Raw genomic sequence first — 25,242 nt, 5'->3', positions numbered from 1 at the left:
CAGACAACCCTGAAATAAAGTCACACACCTGCAACTACCTGATCTTTCACAAAACTGACAAAAACAAGCAATGGAGAAAGGGCTCCCCATTCAATAAATGGTGCTGGTATAACTGGCCGCCCTTATGCAAAAGATGGAAACTGGACCCCTTCCTTACAAAAATCAACATAAGATAGATTAAAGATTAAATGTAAAACCCTAAATTATAAAAACCTTGGAAGACAACCTAGGAAATACCATTCTGGTCATTGGCCTTGGCAAAGACTTTATGACCAATTCCCAAAAACAACTGTAGTGGAAACAAAAATTCACAAGTGGGACCTGATTAAAGAGCTTCTGCACAACAAATGAAACTATCAACAGAATAAACAGACAGCCTATAGAAGGGAAAAATATTCACTATGCATCCAACAAAGGTCAGATATCCAGAATCTGAAAGGAACTTGAACAGATTAGCAAGGAAAAAACAACCCCATTAAAAGTGGGCAAAAAACATGAACAGACACTACTCAAAAGATGACATACATGTAGCCAACAAATATATGAAAAAAAAATGCTCATCACCAATCATTAGAGAAATGCAAACAAAACTACAATGAAATACCATCTCATACCAGTCATAATGGCCATTATTAGAAAGTCAATAAACAACAGGTGCTAGTGAGGTTGCAGGGAAAAGGGAACACTTATATACTGCTGTCAGAAGTGTAAATTAGTATAGCTACCATGGAAAGCAGTGTGGAGATTTTTTAGAGAACTCAAAACAGGACTACCATTTGACCCAGGAACCCCGCTATTGGATATGTACCCAAAGGAAAATAAATAATTTTACCAAAAAGACACTTGCATGTGTATGTTCACTGCAGCACTATTCACAATAGCAAAGACATGGAGTCAACCACGATGCCCATTAATGGTGGACTAGATAAACAAAATGTGATCCATATACACCATGGAATACTATGCAGCCATAAAAAAGACTGAAATCATTTCCTTTGCAGCAACATGGATGCAGCTGGAGGCCATTATCCTAAGTGAACTAATGTAGGTACAGAAAACCAAAAATAACACATGTTCTCATTTCTAAGTGGGAGCTTGAATTGAATACATGTGGACATAAAGACAGGAACAGTAGACACTGGGGACTGCTTGAGGAGGGAGGATGGAAAAAGGGCATGGGTCCAAAGGCTGCCTCTTGGTTACTGTGCTCCCTGTGTTGGTGACTATTTGTACTCCAAGCCTCAGCAGCACACAAGTTTTCCATGTAACAAATCAAGTCTACCCTCTGATCCTAAAATAAAAGTGGAAAAAAAATCTTATATCACTAACATATATATTTGCATAAGTATATATGTTGATATTGTATATATTTTGAAATACACATGTCAAGTAGACATGCTGCCTGACCCCAGGGAAATTGTGTGAACATACATGTGCATCCAAAAAGCATTTACATTATGTATATGCGTGTAATAGTTCTCCCATTTATTTACTTTTTAAAAAACTTGTCTCTTATGAATTCAGAGTGCTTAAGAAAAAAATATCTGACAAGGAAAGCAAGCAAATAAAATTAGATGAAGAGTGCCAAGGAAAGCAATCCTAAATTTCAGAGGGCATGCCATGAGGTAGTCGGATTTTCTCCCTCTCCTTTCTCTCCCCACCGCAAATGAACCCAAGCCTTTTCCTGTGTGAGATGAAGGAAATCTATAACTTTGTGTATTGGCATTACACAGTGTCACGGTGTGAACTCAAGATAAGCGGATCGTCTTGGAGATACACACTTGCTGTTTTTTCTTTTCTCTCTACTTCCATTTTTATTGGATAACCCCCAAAGAATCAAAGAGGAAACAGCTAAAGTCTCCCACCCAAGCTAAAGGCTCTCACCCAAGCTGTTTATTTAAAATAAAATAAATTTTATTTTACTTCTTTGTATTCTTTATCACCAATTGTCACAGAAGGTCTAGAGGAAAAGGTGACAGTTTAATCTACCATGATGCTATTCTAATTATGTTTAAGAAGATGCCACTCATCCTGCAATGGTTTAATCATGATTGATATCAAACATTCTTAGTGTAGAATGTCTCCCTCCCAGCCTTTTCCTAAAATCTTGCATCAAATCAATTGAGACTTGACATTATCTTTTCCTTTTAAAAAGTTTCTTTTCTGATTTTTAAAATCCAACAAAGACAGGAAAAGGATTACTATAATAATATTACTTGGATGTTGTATCAAGTGGGCTAGAATTTGATGTACTTTTTAAATTAAAATTTTATTAACATTAAAATTTGCCTCAATTCATGGTTTTGTTTAAACGGTTGATCTCACTTAATGAGATTTTATGTTTTTCTTTTTACATTTCTGAAAAGAGTGTGCCCCAAGAGGAGGATTTACACATCTTCTTGCATAGCTTTTACATCACTAGTGGTATAAAAAAAAATCAAACTTTGAATTGAAAGACTGTACCTAAAAATGGCGTCATGAAGCAAATGGGTAGAACTAGACAGGATATAGTGCTGTCTTTGTCTTTTGCTTCACAGCCGCCCAAATCTAATTGTTGAATAATGTGCTTTAGAGGACAGTAGTTTCTTTCAAACTGAAACACTGCAGAAAGTTCCACCCAGGCAATGTGCTATTTCTAGTCAAGTATATGGAGACTTTACATGCAGAGAGCAGCTGTAAAGATGTTGGGATAAGAGCAACTTCGAAGCCAGTTCAAATAGAAACTTAGATTTGTGTCCAAAATAGCTTATATGAGTTATAGATGTTTAATGTTTAGCCCTCCTTTAAGCAGATATTTAAATATAATAAAAAATGATTTTTATATTTTGCCTTTCTCATTTTCTTCTGTTAAAAAACTTTGCTGTGTCTGAGTTGTTAATGACCATGTATAATCCTCAATTTGTCAGTTATACATTATTAAGTCTTATATGAAATTACCTCTAACATTCTCTTTTGTGTTTTCACCAGGAGTTCAGCCTGAATTTTAAATTCAGTGTGATATATATATTTCTTACCGATTATTTGTATAAGACAAATAGTAATCAAGGAATTTCATCGGCATTGTTCGCTTTTGAATTATGTCTTAGTTTTATAGAAAAGAAATCTGTAAAACATTGTAAAATTGCACCCCTAAAAGGGACATATTAGAGAAAAAAGCCATTTAAAAGATATTCCTTTCAGACAAAATTGTACATATATAAAGTATTAACATTAATTTACAAGCAAATCTTAAGTATTATTAAATGTTTAGCTCATTTTACATAGTGGAACTAACAGTTCATCTACTTAGAAACTGTACCACATTGGCTGGATGGTCCTTCAGTAAAATACCTGATGCCTTGTCCTTCCTAAAAACTGAAAATCTGATGATTATATTATAGGGAGAAGACAATCATTTTGATTTCTTTGAATAGATATTCAACTCAGATTATCTTAGCTAATAACTTATAGAATGATCTATCATCCAGACATTTCCTATTTACTTTCATTCACTATTAAAGAACCCAAAAACCTGGGGTTTCTCATCTCTTTTCTGGTTGAGATCTGATGGCAAAATGGCACATAGTTTCCCACTAGATACTCCTCTGTAGAGGAGCAGAATATTTGTATCTAAAACTCTGTATTTATATTGAAATTCGAAATTGCCATTTTTTTTTGAAATTTCCTTTTTAATTTTTCTGGAAGATGGACCTCCCCATATAATTTCAGTGATCACCAGGGCTCAATCTGCCCAGCCATCAGTGTTATTTTCGTGGAGAATGAGGAGACTATACTGGTTTATAGTTTAGGGTTATGGTAATAATATATCTATTATTATTTTGAAATGACTTTCCATAGAACTTCCCTACTTGATATTCTAAATGGGATCATGGAAATAATCTATGTATTGAAATACTAGTTCTTTCTCTCAAACACTACACAAAGCTAGGTGGTAATCAAGAGCATAGAAGCAATTTTGCAGAGATTTCAAATGATTATTTAACTACCCCTGATAGTGAGTGGAACAGACAAATGCAGCTGAGCACGCCTGTGCTCTCCAGCGACAGAGAGTGAGGTTTGCCACCGTTCAAACCTCTAGGGCACTGACAAGCTTCTATTTTTAGGTCTGTGCCTCCTATTGGAAACATGCTGCACTGTGTGCCCTGTAGACCACCCAGCCCACCCAGTTTTGGTGGTTTGGCCTTCTCTAAGGCTTGCCTGCAGGTGTGACCTTACTTACCCACCTGGAACAAGCTACTCTGCCATTTTTCTGAAGTTTAAAAATATGACTGGCTAAAAGAAGACAGTAAGCAAGTCGATTTTTATACTGCCCTGAAAAGTTATAATTATAAAGTTTAGTGAACTTCATGAACTTTTTCAAGCATGTTTTTGCTGCAAACTTGTGATTGATGTGGAGGCCCCCTGGGGCATAGGTAAAACAGTTGAAAGGTAGGAAGTTGAGTGAGCTGCCTCTTGTACATAACCTGACAGAGGCTTATAAGGTTAGCATCAACATTGCCTCAGCCCCAGCCCAGTGCAATTTGAAATTAGATAAAAATTTTGGCAATGGTGTGGCAAACCAAAATTCAACCTTGCTTTTCTGTAGTTCTATTAACTTTATAAAAGTAATAAGCTATTTTTTGTAAAGTAAGCTGTTAGGCATCAAGGGCACACTAAAGCAGCTGTATTAAGTAGAAGGGAGGTGATTTTTTTTTTCCTGATGTAACCACACTCTAAATCTTCACAATCTGTCACAGCTTACTCTGTAATTCTAAGCCAGCAATATTCAAAATCACACAATAAGCACTGTTAGCAAAATGTGGAAATTTTCTTGAGCAGCAGGAATGTACCCCAGAAGTCAGGATGTTTGCTGACCATTAGCTCTACTTGCATGCAACCTGTATTGGCTGTCCCTTATGGCACTCAGACTTATGGCTCCAAAGTGGGCAAATGAACACAAACAGTCTCATGAACACTCAAAAAGAGTTTCTTGCTTAGTAATCCTGTGAACTATACAGGGCACTACTTTCCTTAGGGAAGCATCATATGTCTTCATAACTGTCTTGGAAACTTCCTTCTAGTATAGGGAAAAATTGAGGCTCTGTTATGTGTCAGAACCTGAATCTGCCACCCATAGTAGAGCTGTAGAACCAAAAGATAATTTTTTTTTTTCAGATGTGAAAATCAAAGCCTCAGGGGCTAGTGACTAGCTCAAGGTCATATGGTTTGTTAATGGAGGAGCCAAGACCAGAAGCCACTGTGATCTCACTTCTAACACAGCCAGATATCCACATAAGCACAAATTACTTCAAGAAGAGGGTGATTTAGTCTGTCTTCTTTTATCTGGCACAAAGTAATCACTTACTAGATGCTAGTTGTTGTTAGAGTTATTTTTATTTTTATTTCCCTCCCTCTCCAGATGTTATTGTGTTTCACAACAATATGATTTAAGGGTTTAAGTGGCTTGTATTCAGATTTTAAAGAAAAGATCTTGTGTAAGTTTAGGTCTGGAGAAGATCTCGAGAGACCTTCTAGTTTCGCTTTATAATAATATTGTCCTTCCCACAATGATTTTTTTACACAGTAAGAAAATGTTTCTTTTTAGCAAGATCTTGTGATTTTAGCTAGAAGATAGTTTGAATAGAAGAAAACTTTTTAAAGTTCATTTTCAGGCGTTGCTGAAAAAATTAAGATTCTCTGTTTCTGTTTCCCTCCCTCTCTCATTCATACATGCCTACTCCCCTAATACATTATACTTGAGATTTATATGAAGTTAACATTTTATAAATACTTTGAAAACTAATTCCAGTGATGAATTAAAGCATTAGATGGATAGCATATTTAAACAAGCTGTTCATGTATAAAATGGAAAGTTTTCCTGAAAAAAGGAAACACATTATTTTAAAAAAAAATCTGTATTATGGAATTTTTACATCAGCTCTTATTACTAAGATGTTTACATAAAAAGTGTTCCATAAAGGGGAAAAATTATGCCGGTTGCACCTATAATTTGCTTTGCTCCAAACCTTAGCTATTTAAACTGCTTCCATTTATGTGCACAAACCTGAATGGGTTTTTTTTATGCCCTCAAATTAAAGGCCTATTTGGAAAACTTGAGCTAACATGCACACTTATCCTGCCACTACCATCTTTTTCCCAATATATTCTCTCAATTTATTGGGAAGGTAAGTTTGTAAACACAAAATTTGCCCTAGCTACTAATTTCAGGTCCTTCACCTGCACCACATAACATGGAATAAATAGGAAGCAATAACCCTCTGGTGACCATATGTAAAGACATCTAAAAGAAAACTGAACATGAAAGGAAGTAGGAGCTCAGAAAGTTAGATTAATGAATGAACAAACCAAAATATGGCTAACATGCTTTGCTATTTAATAACAACCACAGCTCCAACAACACTGAAAACTAATATTATTTGAGCATCTTACTGTGAGTCATGTATGGTCCCAGTACTTTATATAGATAGCTCATTGGCTACATTCATGTGCTCAAGAAGTTAGTTATGCACCATTTAGCCAGTAATGACATCATTGCCTTCAAGGGTATTAGAACTATAATTAGCTTTTATGAGGCTAAGACATTCTCTACTTATGTTGGTAGTATTTAGCAGTATTTTTCTGGTTAATGCCAACATAAACCTGTTCCACCCTGCAATGCTGCCTAGGTAATCCATATGGAAAGATTTTCTGTGACATTCTAAAGTGAGATGAACATTAGGTGAGTTTGTGCATTTTAAGTTTCCCTAGCCTGTCTTTAGGGGAAATAAAACTAATAAGATCAAAATGATACAAACCTCCGATGAACATTAGAATAGACCCTTTGCTGCTTGTCTGTCTTATCATCAGCAGTTAGGCTCATTTCAGAGAATTCAGTCTTCGTAGAATAAATCTGCCTTGCCACTGTGACTGCTGTGCTCTTTCTACAGTGTAGCTTGCTGGCTTTTGTCTGTCTTCTTGTCATCTGTCAGGTCCTTGGAGTTGGACTACAGTGATTCTTACACGGATCTTTGTTAACTGGTAGTTTTGTGCTGCTTATGTACAAAGGAGCAGGGCTTTAAAAAGTATCTGTGTTGGCCTGGTGCAGTGGCTCATGCCTATAATTCCAGCACTTTGGGAGGCTGAGCGGGGAGGATCACTTGAGTCCAGGAGTTTGAGAGCAGCCTTGGCAACATTATAAGATCCCATCTCTACAGTTAAAAAAAAAATAGCTGGGCATGGTGGTGCATGTGTGTGGTCCCAGCTACTCAGGAGACTGAGGTGGGAAGACTGCTTGAGCCCAGGAAGTTGAGACTTCAGTGAGCCATGATTACATCAGTGCACTCCAGCCTGGGAGGCGGAGCAAGGCCCTATATCAAAATAAAAAAAAATTTAAAAAAATCTGTGCTAAGCACAAATCTGGTTATTTTACCTTCCCCAAATTGAAACTTTTTTATTTTCCCTACTGCTGTTAGTGTAATATTTCATTTTCTCTAGTAGGGGTTGCAAAATCCCGCAAAATCTTATCTCTGCCTACCTTGCCATCTTTATCTCTTATTTTTCCCCACTTTACACATGATACTCCAGCTGACTTAATTCTTAAATTACTTGAACAGTCTATGTACTCTTGTACCTTCTGAACTCACTCTTTTCAGTTTTGTCTCTGCCTTCCCCCTTTATTTGGCTCACTCCCAAGCTACATATTTACATCTCAGTTTCTTGCTGATTTATTAGAAATAGTACTGGTTCTATGAAGTCTAAACCCAGGCTACGGTATAGCACTCATCTGTTCTATCAGAGCACCTGCTCTATCAAGAACACCTGTTCTATCAGAGCAATTATCACTGTATCATCACTATCTACTTATCTGCATTTTCAATAATCCATAAATTCCATAAAATCAGAGGTTATATCTTCTGCATGATTGTATTCCCAGAACCTGGCACAGTGCCAGGCACATAAATGTTTGATAGGTATTTCTTAAGTTCAGGGATGTGGGGAGATGAGAAGAGGTAAGTTAGGAAGTGTGAACAGGGCAAATAAGGAGTGCTCTGTATGTCAGTCAAGGGTCTTATCTTGTTGGATCCCAGAGAAGATTTGAAGTTAGAGAAAACTTTCATACTTGCATTTTGATAGATCTTTCTGGTAGTGATGTGGAGGATGAGTTAGTTGCAGGTGACAAGAGTATTGAGAAGGAGACCAAACTTTTATCAAAGAGAGAAAAAATGAGAACCTTAAATTATAGGACCTTAAACTATGGGAATGAGATGAGGGACAGATTTAACAGCTATGAATAAAACAAATGGCATGGCCCTTGGCAGATTATTTGAGATGGTGTGGAAGAAAGAAGAGGGATGTTCAGAATCCTAGTTTGGATGATGTTCATGCCACTAACAATTATAAGGAGGAAAAAGACAAATTATTTGAGGAATGGTGTTTGGAATGATGGTTCTATGGGATATCCAAGTGGAGATATTGAGTAGGTCTTTGCAAACTAGGGTATGGTGCTCAGTAGCACATGTATGCGATGAACATTTAAGTATAATGAAGGCTTTTGTTCAGATGAGATTAGCCAGAGAGAATGAGTATATAGAGGAGAGGTCTGTAGAGCACTGGCTTGAGGCACACTGGGTTGCAACGAACAGCAATCTATTAAAACCAAGTAAGTAGTAGGGTGGTAGGTATAATAAGCATTATTGTCATGTAATTCAAGGACAAACCATGAGGAACAGCTCCTACCATTCATTACTGGATGTGGAATGGCTGGCATTAAAGCCCTTCTGTTTCTGAAAGTTCTGGTTTTCTCTCATCTCAGTGCTCTACATTTTCTTTTCTTTCTTTCTTTCTTTTTTTTAATTGAAATGAAGTTTGACTCTGTCACCCAGGCTGAAGTGCAGTGGTGAGATCTCAGCTTACTGCAACCTCCAGCTCCTGGGTTCAAGTGATTCTCCCTCCTGAGCCTACCAAGTAGCTGGGATTACAGGTGTGCACCACCACGCCTGGCTAATTTTTGCATATTCAGTAGAGATGGGATTTCTCCATGTTGGCCAGGCTGGTCTCAGACTCCTGGCCTTATATTATCCACCTGCATCCGCCTCCCGAAGTGCTGGGATTATAGCCATGAGCCACTGCTCCTGGCCTCTACATTTTCTCTCTTACCCTTTCCTCTGTTAGCCCCTTAGCCTCCTGTATTTCCAAGTGGCCAAGGCAGCTGCTACCTTTAAATTTCTATAATGTAATCATTCTTCTTTTTGTCATTCTCTGTATAAATTTTGTGTGTCTCTAACTTGAAGTTCTCAGAGAAAGAGAGCATTTGGCTGATTAGCAAAGCCTATAGTTTGGTTCCCTTCAGGTCAGGGGTTCACTCCTTGGGCCAAGTAGTACAAAGATGTCAGCAAGAGCTGTGAGAGGAGACAGATCCTCTTGGGAGAAGGTGTACCTATGGAGATTGAGTAGCTTCTGTAGTAAACTGTTATTTAAAGCAGCATGCCCCAGAGTATAACATGCTTATTAATAATCTGAGAATTTTGTTTAAATGTAAATTTTGTCTAGCAGGTCTGGGTTATTCCATGTGTCAACAAGCTCTCAGGTAATGCTGATGCTGCTTGTCTGAGGTCCTTCAGCCAAACACAAAAGGATTGTAAAGGAAGGGTAGCAGAGGCCATGCTTGGAGAGGGCAGAGAGCAGGAAGGAAATGAGGAGAATGGAGAATCTGTGGGTAAGAGACTGCCCAGAAGGACCATGTGCTCAGAGACAGCCAATGTTGGAGAGGGTGAGCAAAATAAAAATGAAAGCCACTTTAATATGAACACTATGCACAATTTTGTAAGTTCTTGTCAGCTGAGTCCAAAGGTCTATGGATTCGCGAGCAAGAAGGTCCACAGCTGGATAAATCCAGAGTTGGGGATTTGCAGAACAGAAATGGGGAAGAGAATAAGCGACTTGAATTAATATGTTAACCAGGAGGTCGATTTGGTGATAGATCATGCAGTTTATGTTGTTTCAAATTATTCAGTGCCTTTAAATTGTTTTTTAAAAGCTGGAAAAGACTCAACCATTGCTTAAGAGAGAATAGTTTCTCATGAAAATAAGTGCGGGTATGTGTACATATGCATACCCATATGCTTGTGTGTCTAATCCTCTTGCAAGTGATGTATCTCTACATAACAGGCTGACTCTGGAACGATTTATAACAGTTCACTTGTTTGGATCTTCAGAAAGTATTATCTTTTGCAGTCAGACATGGAATGTTCTCTTGCCAACGTAATTATGGAAAGACAGAACTCAAAGTTTAAACATTAACAGTATTGCAGAAGAAAGATGTTTTTCAGGGTGTGATGCATGTGAGGATCTTTGGAGATTAAAAAAATTGTCAGTCTTAATGGTGCCTCGTCAAGGAAACTTCAGTTCAACATCTTAGTTTTCTAGTCATGTTAAACTTAATTGAACTGATTCAAGTAAGTTGGTACCCTTTTGAACCTATGCTTAAGTCGTTGTAGTAGCTTCATATTCAGGGTGTTTCCAAAGAACATTTTGGGGTTGACCCATTACAGAGGGAAATGAAACAATTATCTGGCTGACTCGGGAAACCATTGTTTTAGGAGGCGTGTGTGAATGAACTGGTATTTTGACATGGCCGTCAGAAGTTCTGGTAGGGGACTGGAATGCCCCATGTAACTGTGCTTTAAGAGAGACCCTCCTTAAGTATAGAAATGCTATTTTTGAATGCAGAGCTTGAGGAGGAATGGTGAGTGTGGTGGGGATGCTTGCCAAGTCTGTCACATTAACAGAATCACAGGTGTCACAGCCAGATTGCCTTGGATTCCTTGCCATCTTGAAAAATCTGGATAGGGGTCTGAAATCACTTAAAATACTTTGATGAAGTCATCCATTTCTGCATATTATCAATCATTTAATACATGCCAGCATCTAAAATGTTACTGATATTTTACCTTTCAATGATGTTACATCTGACAGAAATTTACTTAGATCTGGAGAAATGGTATCTGTCTATCCTGGCTTTTTACTGACTTAAGTAATAGAACTGGTTCTAGAATTCTTAGTTGCTGGCCCTTATGTTTAATCTTTAGAAGCCACCAAGACTACTAAATATTTTAAATGTTTTTAAGCAACAAATGAGCTTTTCATGTGTTAGAACTTAATATATCCTCATGGATAATTCAAATAATGACTGAATAAATGCAGACCAAGCAGGCAACTTAAACTACATGTTCTGGAGATAATTTTCACTGGCCAGGTTTTCCTACAAATTCATCAGTTACAGTTTTATGTATGTTCAGATAAAAATCAAGATTAACTTAAATGAATTCATTTTGTTCACCATTTAGTACAGTCTAGAGAAAGCCATTATTCAATATCATCCACAAATCTGTGATGAAAGAAGCTAAAATTGATCTCCATTTTGATTTATCTCTTGGGATCTAAACTTCTTGTTTTAAAGAGATTTTAAAGAATAGGGATTTGGATTTTATAAAGAAGCACTTGTAGCAAAGGTAGAGTAAGAATCCAAATCTGAAATTTAAAAAAACTTCATAAGGTAATGGTTATTAGATTTGTATCAAAATGTTATTTATCAATTGAATTAGCCTTTGGTGTGACTAGAAGATTTTTCATTATAGATCGGAGTTTCATTGAAAAATAAACTTTTGTAAAAATACACAAAAGAAAATTACTGCTAAATATTTGTAAGCATAGGCAAGAACTGAGGGTGGAATTTGGTTTGTTGTTTGTTTGGATTACTTGCAAACTTTGCTTTTATAAATTGTATGTAAGAATATGTTACCATATCTGTCTTTGAGAACATATTGAGTCAGATGCTTTGAGTTGGATAGCCTTTAGAATACATGTTAATCCTGACTTTACCAATACCTCATTCAATGGCTACTTCAGTAACCATCTAATTAAGTAGCCCTGACTCTTAAGAGAGAACAAAGTAATTACTTAGTAGGCTAGCTCATCGTGTAGGAATCAATTGGCAGTGATATTTGATTACTCCAAATTGTAAAATTCAAAGCACTATATTTCATACTTCCTAATATTCTTTATTAAGGTGTTTCCCAATTAGTTTCTTAAAATATGTTTCTTTTAGAGTGATGAAACTATTTTTAAGAAATTGTCCATTTAAAAATTTTAAAGAAGTACTTGAGCTCCCCATTTTGCTCTGTTTTTCGTTTAGTTGTGGCAACTTTTTTCTTCCTTGAAAGACACTTATGCTTACATGCAGAAGGGCTGGTTTGAATTTTGGTGCTATTATCAATTAGATGTGTGACTTCATGCGAGTTGTCCAATATAGATTAGCCTCATTTGTTTGCTCTATAGATAGAGGTGGTAATAATGCTCAGGGTTATTATAATGTTAAATGAGATATATGGGAAAGCTTGTTATTGTGAATTGTTGTATAAGTATAATGAACAGGATGTTATCGTGTCTAGTTTAATTGACATTTCATCTATTTAAGATAATTACTATTTAGTAGTACTATCTCTAAATGCTGTCTAGCCACGGAAGATACGAATCATATGGAAGAATATGTCAAATGTTTTTCTGAATTCATGTTATGGGTCTCATCTTTATCTTTTTTCTATTCCTCTGAATGCCTAAGGAAAAGAGATTCTACTAAGGTGGGCTGCTATTTTACCTCTCTTAAATTTTAAATGTACTGATTTTGTGTTATAGTAATTATTAATACTAGCCAACACTTAACTATGTCTCAAGTATGACTTCCAGGACTTTCCAATATTAATCTGTGTTATCCTCGCAATAACTCCGGGAAGTGAGTGCTGTTATTATCACCAGTGTAAAGGTGGAGAAACTGAGGCACAGATAAATTAACTTGTTAAAGATTATACAGCCAGTGTTATCAGTCAGGTTTAACTTTCTTATACCCTTCGGCAGGCATGGTGGTTCAGTCCTGTAATTTCAGTACTTTTGGAAGCCAAGGTGGGAGGATTGCTTGAGCCCAGGAGTTTGAGGCTGCAGCGAGGGCCACTGCACTTCTGCCTGGGTGACGGAGACCATACCCTGTCTCTAAAAAATAATAATGATAATAAATTTTCTTATACCATTTCTTCAGTTCTTAGGGAAGAGTTTGGCAAAAATAATATGTAAGATAAAGAAAGTCATGAACATTACCTGGGCCTTGGATATATAAAGTGTGGTGTCTCATCTTGGAAAAATGATGCTGCCTGTCTGCATGTTGGGATGATGCTGAGATTATTGCTTATTTTCCTTTATATTTTTAATCTCCAATGCTTATAAGTAGATAAATTATTGTTAATTTACTAGGATTACTTCTCTCCTGAACCCAAGGCAAAGTAACATGAAGCTGAACTTATCAGAAAGTCCCTGTCATCGCAGTCCTGTGCTGAGTGATATAATTGGAAGAAACAGCCCAACACCCCACCCAAAGAGATGTTCCAGAGCACATATATTCTATGTTCTTTTCAGACTTGGAATTTATTTGACTTGGTTATACTGCATGGAGTCATTCTTTAATTTAGACATGTTTCCATTCATTTAAGCTATTCATTTGTTAATAAATTTAGCAAATTTTACTGAAGGTCTCCCATGTGCCAGGGATGTTGTGGGGTGCTGGAAAGTAGAATGGCAAATATGACAGTCACACACCCTCTGCTTGTTGAGTTTAAAAGCTAGTGGATGAAGATTGACAATAAGAAAATCACCTCACAAATGGAAGTAACACAAGGGCTCTGAATAGTCCTGCAAAACAGTGAAACATGGTACTCCAGGGATAGATAGGAGAAGGCATTTGGCAGACACTTGATGATTATCATTTGTTCTCCATTGTCTTTAGTCTTGTACACGATATCAGAGACTTAGTGAGAAAGAACAGAGGGAGGACAAGTTAAAAAGAGTGGATGGGGATAGAGTTGGCAAAGTGAAACATTGAGTAATACAAGGTGGCCACAAAGAAAAGAAAAACCTCGACTGAGCGGTATAAAACATCACATTAGTCCTTGAATATATCACCATATCATAGAAGAATAGAAATATTTGTAGTAATTACCATTTTTCAAGAAATGTTATAGCATATGCATTCTCGTTAACTCATTAAAAGAGGGAGGGATATAATAAATTTAGTCATTTTAATTAATATGTTTATTGTTGGAAAGTTTATGTATCCATTTAATGACAATTTATCCAGTATTTTGGATAAATGAGATTATTGCCTTCATTTACATAAAAATGTAAAAGCAATATTAATATTAGTTGCAAAAGCATCTCTGAACAGGAAGATAGTAGACCTTGGTTTCTGGTTCCAGCTGCTGGACAAATAATAATTGAGAAGAACCTAACTATTTTCATTAGTGAATATGGGATAATAGCATTTCCCCTGTCTACCTCAGAAGGCTTTTTTCTTTACATAATTCATTCAATTAATATTTATTTTACCTTACACTGAGAATACAGTGATGTGCAAAGGAGACATAATCTTAGATCTCATAGGACTTACAGTTCCATGGGAAAGATCAATGTTCATTTACAGTGGGTTTTAATTTTTCCATTCGTGGCCTGCAGTGCCATTCTCAAGTGTGCTCATGACATGCTCCCTCACTTCATTCAGTTAGGGCTCTCCTCAAATGTCACCTCTTTGGAGAACCACCATCTCCAGCATTCATTTCAGTCTCTTTTTATCCTTTGCTTTACTTTTCTTCCCCACCTTTATCTCTCATTACACTTGTTGTCATCTTTAGGTCCAAGACTGAAGTATAAGAATCCTTTATCCAGCCAGGCGTAAGGGTGCACACCTCTAATCCCGGCTACTCGGGAGGCTGAGGTACTAGAATCTCTTGAGCCTGGTTGATGGAGGTTGCAGTGAACTGGTATCACGCCACTTCACTCCAGCATGGGCGACAGAGCAAGATTCTGTCTCAAAAAAAAAAAAAAAAAAAAGAATCCTTTATCCAGAGACTTTGTCTTTCTTGCTTACTGGTATATATGATTTAGAATAGTGCTTGGCACATAGCAGGCTCACAACAAATATTCACTGGATGAATGAGTAAATGAGATGAGCCCACAAGCATGTAATTACCAACTGTGACAAACAAATGGGATAAGTGGACAAACTCAAAACTGTAAGTAATCCATGTATGCAAGGTGATGCTATTTATTTGAATTTTAGAAACAAAAATGTAGTCTGCCAGAAGATAGCTTATTATTTTTTCTATTGGTAGCTTCCTATTAAAATGTTCATTTTCTAAGAGTTTCTCTTCCTTTATACCCATGATTTATAATATTGAGTGCTATCTTTACGGTTCTGTAACCCCCTCCACCCCAGTTCAGTTACTTTCTAGAGTAGAGATTCTTAACTTGGATCAGTGAACATTTGTGAATTGCATCGTTGGCTCCTGAGGTTTCATTTCTCTCCTTGAAATTGTAACGTGTGTGGCCCCTGCTCATTTTACTGGAAAGAGTTCCTAAAACTGTCATCAGATTCTCCACTGTATAGCCTCCCAAGTTTAAGAATCGTTGCTTTAAAATTTTTTATTTCTCTTTTACTTTTTGTTCCTCTATTGGTATTTGGTGTTTCTCCTCAAGATGGTTTCATTTTCCATTGATTTTTCATGATTGTAGTTTGTTATTTTTAAGTATTTACTGCTTGATTTTCCCCAGCGTGTGGTATTCTTGGTTTATTGTACGCATCTGAACCCAGCCCTTCTCTCTGTCTCTCTTTTGTCTGTCCAGCAGTGTGGGGATGTGCCAACTGCCGAGTGGTTTTGTCCAACCCTTCTGGGACCTTTACTTCTCCATGCTACCCTAACGACTACCCGAACAGCCAGGCTTGCATGTGGACCCTCCGAGCCCCCACTGGTTACATCATTCAAATAACGTTTAACGACTTTGACATTGAAGAAGCTCCCAATTGCATTTATGACTCATTATCCCTTGATAATGGAGAGAGCCAGACTAAATTTTGTGGAGCAACTGCCAAAGGCCTATCATTTAACTCAAGTGTGAATGAGATGCATGTGTCCTTTTCGAGTGACTTTAGCATCCAGAAGAAAGGTTTCAATGCCAGCTACATCAGAGGTATGTAAACCAAAGGCAGCGCCAAACTTCTGCTTTCATTTAACATGTGCTGCAGTAAACAGAAGGACCAGAAGACAGAGTTATGCTCTTTTATGTGAATGTGAATGATTAGGATTGGGATTTAAGGGCAAGAACCTGTTAATATTCTCTGAGCATTCTCGTTAGCAAAATGTAATTACCAGATCCAAAATCTTGTTATATTAGAGTTGAATTCTTTTCTATTGTTTATATGTAGAACATTTAAAGGCTGCTTGGAAGACACTGTAGATATTCCACTGCTAATAATTAAAATCTGTAATTCTAACATCTCTCCACTGAAAATTTAAAACATCCTTATTTAGAAATCATTTTATTTTGGGTTTTTATGTTGCCCTTTTATGGAACTATGGTAGGGAACAAATACAGAAAATGAACGTCAATTTTTAACCAGCTATTAACAACTTAAGCTAATAAATAACACAGCTTAAGGAAAACCTCCTAAAAATAGCTAACTGAAAGAAATAAGCGTACTTTTATTAAATATGTTTTCCATATTCTGGTACAACAGAACATTTAAATAATCTTTCTCTCTAGAACCTGTGTTTCCCTAAAGAAACCCAAGCTTCAGTATGATAAGACTTAGTTATTACTGGTTTTTCTTCTTCTGAGCTTTCTAAGTAAAAACAAACAGAAAGGTACAACTATAAAAATGACTGTTATGACTTAGTTACTCTGTTTTTTTTATTCTGAACTTTCTAAGTAGAAACAAGCAAAAGGAAAGGTACAACTATGAAAATGACCCTCTCTATTATAAACTGTATTTTTTAAATTGTGGAGCTATTTGTGTTTGCCATGGTTAAAACACACATGCTTAAATTTTTCAAAATAATGTTTTAAATTTTTCAAAATAATGTTTTGAAAATAATAAATATAGGACATTGGGAAAAAAAAAGCAGCAAATTAGAATTACCTGTACAACTGTCACCCAGCCATAACCACTATAAAATGTTGATGGCGATATCTATTTTTAGGCTTTCAATTTTAACAATGCATGTGGTGTACTGGTTCAATTGTTAAGTTTCTCTTTGCATTAAGTAGACCTATAAACTGCTTTATATTTAAAAAGTAGACTAAAATCCATGATTCCTTTAAATTCTATCATAGATTTTTACTAGAATAATTATATTAAAATGATGTTTTATTATAGAACTATTCTTGATTTACTGAATATTAAAATATATTCAAACTGTTACTCATATGAAACCAGTATTAAAAAGTATTTTTGAGGAGAAATACGTCTTTCTCAAATTAGTTTCGCAATGGCTATTATATTAGCATAGGGCTAAATCTATTGTATTATTTAATAATTTTGCATGTAACATAGAAGGTTTAGGTGAATACATTTTTATTTTGAATTTATTGCACATCTATTATAATAATAGTACTTGTTCATTATTGCTGTGGTACTGGCACTGTTCTAACCTTTGGGCATATTAACTTATTTAATTCTCATTGACCATATATACAATAGGTGCCATTGTTGCCCATTTTACAGATAAGACAAAGGTAGAGAGAGATGAAGTAACATACCCAGGGTCACATGGCCACTACCCAGAAGAGCTGGAGTAAGAAGCTCTATGGTCTGCCCTTTTACTACTCAAAAACTAGTTATTTGCCTGGATACCTTACATTTCCATTCTATTGGACTTTTCACTAGACTCCCTCTCCTTAATAGAATTATCTTTGCATTTGTTCCTAAAATAGCCTGATGATGGCAGGAAAAATAGGAGGACATAGAGTATCTGAAACGAAGATGGTAGCAGAGAAATGTTTGGGAAGAGTGAAAAGTAATCGTTAATGAAAATAAGAACTATTATTTATGTTTAAAAATCCCTTGAAAAATAGTATTTTTATAATCTTAATGTATAAACAAAGCCTTCCTGAAACCAGTTATTTCCTCAATTAGGTAGTTGGGGCTTTAAAATTGTTAATTTCTTAGTTTCAGGTTTAAAAAATACTTATCAGCTTGGCTGGCTGTCACTCAAAAGTTTAGGTGTGAGATCCAATCATAATTAGAGATGAAATGAGTAGAATTTCTTCTTATTATTATTGGTATCAGACAATTGGTAATGGGCTGGTGACAAAGGATGGATGAGTAAGAAGGGAGGGGTGGGCAAATGGTAGATAAAAAGTTAACTAGCAGAAAGTGGTGGAGACCTTGATGTTTTGCATCACATTTGTCTGTGTTCTGAAGTTAACAGGTTTATCTCTGTTGTGTTTTGTCCTAGTTGCTGTGTCCTTAAGGAATCAAAAGGTCATTTTACCCCAGATGTCAGATGCTTACCAGGTATCTATTGCAAAAAGTGTCTCCATTCCAGAGCTCAGTGCTTTCACACTCTGCTTTGAAGCAACCAAAGTTGGCCATGAAGACAATGATTGGACAGCTTTCTCCTACTCAAATGCATCCTTCACACAATTGCTCAGTTTTGGAAAGGCCAAGAGTGGCTACTTTCTATCCATTTCAGATTCAAAATGCTTGCTGAACAATGCATTACCTGTCAAGGAAAAAGAAGACATTTTTGCAGAAAGCTTTGAGCAGCTCTGCCTTGTTTGGAATAATTCTTTGGGCTCTGTAGGTGTAAATTTCAAAAGAAACTATGAAATAGTTCAATGTGATTCTACCATTAGTAAAGTTATTCCTGGGAATGGGAAACTGTTTTTGGGCTCCAATCAAAATGAAATTGCCTCTCTAAAAGGGGACATTTATAACTTTCGACTTTGGAATTTTACCATGAATTCCAAAATCCTCTCCAACCTCAGCTGTAATGTGAAAGGGAATGTAGTCGACTGGCAAAATGACTTCTGGAATATCCCAAACCTAGCGCTGAAAGCTGAAAGCAACCTAAGCTGTGGTGAGTTAGTAGCATGTTCCTTTTCTTTTAGTATTGTTCTATGAACATGATTGTCAACAAGGAATTATACACACACATATATGTATGTCTATATATATTCACACACACATATATAGTTGTCATTCAAAAGCTCTTTTAATTTTTAAAACATTGTCTGCTCAGCTATTACAGCACACATTTGATTATGAGCCATGCATGCTCCATCAAGACATTTGGTTTTACCATTCTTAAGTTTCCCCTATGTCATAAAATATCACACACCGTTTATCACTAATATAACACAGTTATAAATATGGAGTCTCAATAGAAATGTTAACACTAGGCTTGAAACAAAAGAAATTAATAAGTAAGTTATTGCTGTTTTTGTTTTTTTTGAAATAGAGTCTCATTGTGTCGCCCAGGCTGGAGTGCAGTGGAGCGATCTTGGCTCACTGCAAACTCCACCTCCCAGGTTAGAGCAATTCTCATACCTCAGCCTCCCAAGTATCTGGGGCCACAGGGATATGCCACCACGCCTGGCTAATTTTTGTATTTTTTTTAGTAGAGAAGGGGTTTCACCATGTTGGCTAGGCTGATCTGGAACTCTTGACCTCAAGTGGTCCATCCACCTCAGCCTCCCAAAGTGCTGGGATTACAAACGTGAAGTACCATGCCTGGCTAGTTACTGGTTTTAATCACAAAGGTGATACAGTAATAACCGTTCTTTATCCTGGAATTAAATTTCAATTGGATGACTTAAATAAACAACCATCACCTAAGAGAACAATATCCACTCAGCCAGTATTAAATATCAAAACTGTCCATTTTGCAGAAAATCTTAATAATCAGGAATTATCCATTTTTTCTTTGAACATTTTTCTCCATTTCTTAAAAATGAGGATTTATAGTTTGTTTCAAATACTGTGCTCTCTCTGGTTCTTCCTCATGAGACTGTAAATGTGCTATTATTGCAAGTAGCTAAATTCAGAATATTTGAAGAAATAATTCTGTGATAAAAACTATATTAAAGTAGAACTCCACCTAATCTCTATTTACACAAGTTAATTCTGGAAGCCTTTATTTTATTATAGGATCGATTCAAACACAAAAAGTAGAAGTTTCATTATCAGCTTTAAATATCATGTGACTAAATCTAAGGCAGTGATAATATATACATTTTAGTCACAGACATACCCCTAGTTTCTCAGACCCATGCCTGCCCTTCTGGCCTGGGAACTCCTGTTACCCACCTCTTCTTGTGGCCCATGGCACTCCTAGAGGTGATGGAAGGGCTACAAAGTGATGTCATTTGAAAGATATTTCCTTGTAGGATGTTGGAAAGCAGATAAACCACAACCCTGTTCCACAGAGAAACTGCAGAGCTCTCTGCAGTTCCCTAAGATCTTCTCTCAGTGTAGGATAAGCTAGAAAGAACTCTCAGGGACTCCTTGAGAAGTCTTTTATCAGAGAAGAAATTGAGAAGGTCAAGTATATATGTTTGCTGTGGGACAGTGAAGAATAAGGAGAGGAAATGGTGTACTTCTTGCATTGTGGATGACTGTCTTTAATTCAGCGGTCTCTTTTCACCATATAATGGGCAATTATTAAAAAGTCGTAATATAGACTATATTTGCCTTTTTTTAAAATGAGATGATGTTTTGAAGATGTCGGCAACCAAAACAAATATGGCTATGTTAATTATTGCTAATACTTAAATTATATTTAAATTGAATACGTATTTTGCGCTAAATATCATTTTAAGCACTTTATACATATTGATTGATTACCTACATCATAGATCCCATGTTGGGAGTTCTATAATTGACCTTGTTTTGCAAATAAAGAATCTGAGGCATATGGAGATTAAACAACTTATCCAGTGTTAATTAGTAAATAGTCAAACCAGGATTGGACCTTGGAAAGTTTGGTGTTAGAGCTGTGCTCTTCTAACCAGTATAAATTAGACTGTCATTCAGCATAAAACAGATTAGAGTATGAGATTTAGTACTAGAGTAGGCAAGCTCATTCTTGCCGGGGAGAAGTATGAAAGTCCAAGAGCCATCTCCCTGGCATTCAGTGCATTCTGTGAGAAGTCACTAGCTTTGACTGTGTTAACATATTTGTTTCAAACAAACAATATTCGTTTCCCACAATACTTCTTGGATACCTAATTATGAAAAGGTATGATATAGTTTTACAGGGATTCCTGAGTTTCTCTTAGAATTTCTCTAGACCAGAGGCTGGCAAATTAGGAGGGCCTGTGACAGGCCATGTGTTTTTTTGTTTACTTGTTTAGAGACAGGGTTTCACTTTGTCCCCCAGGCTGGACTACAGTAGTGCCATCATAGCTCACTATAACCTTCAACTTCTAGGCTCAATTGATACTCCTACTTCAGCTCTCCTGAGTAGGTAGCACATCAAGTGTGTACCACCATGCCCAACTAACTTTTTAAAAAATTTCTTAGGCCAGGCACGGTGGCTCACACCTAAAATCCCAGCACTTTGGGAGGCCGAGGCGGGAGGATCACAAGGTCAGGAGATCAAGACCATCCTGGCTAACATGGTGAAACCTCATTTCTTAAAAAAAAAAAAAAGAAAAGAAAAAATTCTTGTAGAGTTGAGGTCTCACTATGTTATTAAGGCTGGTCTTGAACTCCTGGCCCCATGTGTTCCTCCCTCCTCAGCCTCTCAAAGCAGTGGATTATGGGCATGAACCATCGTGCCCAGCACACATGTTTTTTTATACTTGTGTTTCTTTTTCTTTTTTTGGATGAGGTCTTATTATGTTGCTCAGACTGGCCTCAAACTCTTGGGCTAAAGCAGTTCTTCTACTCTCAGCTTTCTGAGTGACTGGGACTAAGCCCACTTGTTCTTGTAAATAAATTTCGTTGAAACACAGACATGCCCGTTAGTTTATACATTGTCTATGGCTGCCTCTCTGCTACAATGGCTGTATTAATTGATTGTGATCAATACAGTATAAAACGTTTAGGAAACCATTTGCCAACCCCTAAAACTAGTCTAAAGAATCATGCGAGTCCACTCTGCTGAAGCACATACTTTGGAAAGTACTAGAAAAGACCTGCTAGATCTCCTCAGCTAGGGAAAAGAAATCATTCACCCACAGGCTGGTTTAGCCCTAAGACATGGCTGATGGTGGTAGCATGTATTTGTTCCTATTCATTTACATTTGTTCCACACAGTGCTTTTAATGGATGAATTATTTCTGATATTAAAAACTAGATTTCACATAAAAAATGTTTTGGATTTTTCTGGTAAACAAAATACACTAGGTTAGCATTTTTGCATGGCCAACACAGCTGGAGCTAAATGGTGGCTGCTGCTTTCAAAGGGGCTTACAGTTTACTTCAGCCCTTAGGACTTCCTTATTTTTCTCACTCCAGCCCCTTTTTCATCTTTAGATTGCTTTCTGGCCCTGATAGGCATTTAAATGGGAATGCTGATTTATGCCACTCCCTTTATACAGGACAGGAAACTGAAGCTTAGAGAAAATAAGTGGTAGAGGCAGCTGGTGGGCTCTTCTGTCTCCTTGTCTAGTGTTTATGTCTGGGAATACTTACTTTAAAAAATTTTTAAATTATTTTAATTGATAAAAACTATATGTGTTTACAGTATACAACATGTTTTGAGATCTATATATGCACACACACGTTGAATGACTAATATGAGCTAATAACATTCATTATTATCTAATGTACTTATTTGTAGGGAGAACATTTAAAATCTCTCAACAATTTTCAAGTATACAATTATTTTTATTAACAATAGTCATGTTGTACAATAGATTTCTCGAACACATTCCTCCAGTCTAACTGAAATTTTCCATCCTTTGACCATATATTCTCAAATCCTGTGCCCCGTCCATCACTGAGCCCCTGGAAACCACCATTCTATCCTTTGTTTTTATGAGTTCAACCTATTTAGATTTCACCTGTTTAGATGTAAGATCATGCAGTTCTCATAATTTCTTAAACTCTGCCTTGAGACTCCTCTCCCAAGCCTTAAGATTATCAGAGTTCATCAAATACATACTCATGTACCTTAGTCATCTATAAGTTTTCAAAAACAATTTCGTCAAAAGGGTATCATGAACTTACAGAGTTAATACAGTTGAATCTTTTTAACTTTTATAGTGATCTTCTTGCCATTCCAAGATGACGTTAAACACTCACATTCCAGACATTCAGATGTCCTGGACTGTGTTTCAGGAGTAATGATGAAAGAGGGAATTTCCTGCTGCTTAATCATCAGCTTTGGGAGTTGAAGAACCCAAGTCACTCATTAACTGACAGGAAATACCTGTAACAGAGATTATATCAAGGCTTGTTAGCTAAGCAAATCTTTGATAAGAGTACCCTGTTAACATTTTAACCTTTCATTTTTTTCCAGAAAATGACAGCATCTTGCAGTTTATGGTTATCATAATTTCCATGATCAGTACAGTAACCAATGGGAGAATAGAATTTTATTTCTACCATTCCATTGAACTGACAATGCCTGCTAAATATGAGCTTTTATTTCAGGATCAATTTGTGATAGAAAAATAAATAGATTTTGCAAAGTTACATTGCTAATAAATTTTAATATGAAAGTAACATAGTAGAATTGAACGGACTCAATTTAACATTAAAATATTCTGTCATTTGTTTTACATATTAAACATCTTAGCCTTAATAAAATTGATATATTATTAATAAGTATTCTGATAATTTTAGACAATGACTTTGTTTTCTTATACTTTTCTAAAAATATTTGGAAAATGTACCTTAACTAGGAAATTTTCAGCAGATTTTTAAAGACATGGTTAAACCTGTCAGTCCTTTGAAAAATGAAAAGCTTGATTTAGCAATAATTCTTTTTCATTTTATAGCATCTTCATTTTTCTTAGAAGAGTTTTATTAAACATATTCAGTTTTATGACCCACATGGATAGATACATTTTTAGTGGACTCTTTAATTACAGGTGCAAGTATTTACTGGCTAATGTCCGTCAATTTTCACAAAGAACAGACAGTGCCTTCTCTACTAGATTTATTTATTTTACTGATTACTGCTCTTTCCGGAGGAGTGGTACAGTATAACTCAATGAATAGTCTAAGTTCAAACAAATTACATTTATTTTAACAAGCATTTATTAGGCACTTCCATCTGTTAGCTACTGTGGATGTAGAGATAAGACATACTTTATAAGAACTTTATTGTTATTCTTTTCCAGAAATTTCTGGATTTGTACTTACTTTTGTTTCCCTCACCAGGATTTTCTTTTAGAGATGCTAAGGTTTCATGAACTCTTGGATTCTTACCCTTTTATAACCATTACAGTTCCTTTCTTCATAGCAATAAAACTCCAATTCATTATTGGATCCTCCCTTTCAATTCTAACAAATGATTGAATGTAATCATTCACATTCATACTAAATTATTTTTAAATAATAAAATTAAGATAAAATTACTTTATCGTTACAAAGAACTTCATACTTTGAGGATGCCCAAACTCTTTATGAACATAGATGACTAAATTTCACTTTAAATATATTTATTTATGAAAAGTTGAAAAATTCATCTTGGTAGTAAACTGCAAAATAATGGGAAAGAATTATTGTTTTTTTTTGTTGTTGTTGTTGTTATTGCAATTTACTGTGAGGATTTGCTGTTCGGTTATTTGGAGTATTATTAAGTAGGTATGAGAGGAGCAGTATACACATCAGTCTTTCATACCACAACTTGTGTAAATATTAATATATAGTGACTCCTTTCAGTAGCATAATTTGCAAAGAACAACAGAGAAGAAAGATTAACAGCTTTAGCGCTTTTCATCAACTCCCTGTTTTCAGTAATTACATTTTTTTCAAGAAAACTTGCCTCTAAATTTTGCTATTCATGTCATAGAACTTTGCTCCTTAGTTCAGCTAAAACCCAGGTTCTTGTCACACGACCAGTAAAATTTAGGCACGAGGATACATTGAGGGGTGATTAGAGCAGGACTTTATTGGGCAAAAAGGAGAAAACAAACAGAGCTCAACGAAGTGAGATGGAGGCCTGTTAACAAGCCCTCCCCATCACTGATGGATTCCCAGGTCCCCACCGAGCTGGAGAGAACAGGCTCCACCTCTGCATAAGGCATGAATTCCCTGTGGTTTCCCCTACCCCCCCTAATTCCAGTGCACAAATCGGGCTCCAGTCTGCTGTGCGCATGTGCAGTCAAGGCGTGGGCAGGTTCCCTCATCCGCACAAAAGCATCTGATGTAAACACTCGTGGAGTGGGTGGGAGATTCTCCGGGGACCCCTTTTTATCTGCCTAGGC

General features: G+C 36.3%; 1 protein-coding gene across 5 annotated transcripts in view; it reads left to right on the top strand.

Moving 5' to 3' along the window:
- ADGRG6 (adhesion G protein-coupled receptor G6) overlaps positions 1-25,242 on the top strand; it is a 137,898-nt gene that overhangs the window by 48,046 nt on the left and 64,610 nt on the right. For all 5 annotated transcript variants that reach the window (XM_017530405.1, XM_017530407.1, XM_017530408.1 and 2 more), the window contains exons 3-4: positions 15,706-16,047; positions 18,315-18,938. In XM_017530405.1, coding sequence (XP_017385894.1) covers positions 15,706-16,047; positions 18,315-18,938 — 966 coding nt within the window. The remainder of the gene's footprint in view (positions 1-15,705; positions 16,048-18,314; positions 18,939-25,242) is intronic.

This window comes from Cebus imitator, unplaced genomic scaffold (assembly GCF_001604975.1).
Source record: "Cebus imitator isolate Cc_AM_T3 unplaced genomic scaffold, Cebus_imitator-1.0 Scaffold65, whole genome shotgun sequence".
NCBI lineage: Eukaryota > Metazoa > Chordata > Mammalia > Primates > Cebidae > Cebus > Cebus imitator.
This window is presented reverse-complemented; position numbering and strand designations above follow the sequence as displayed.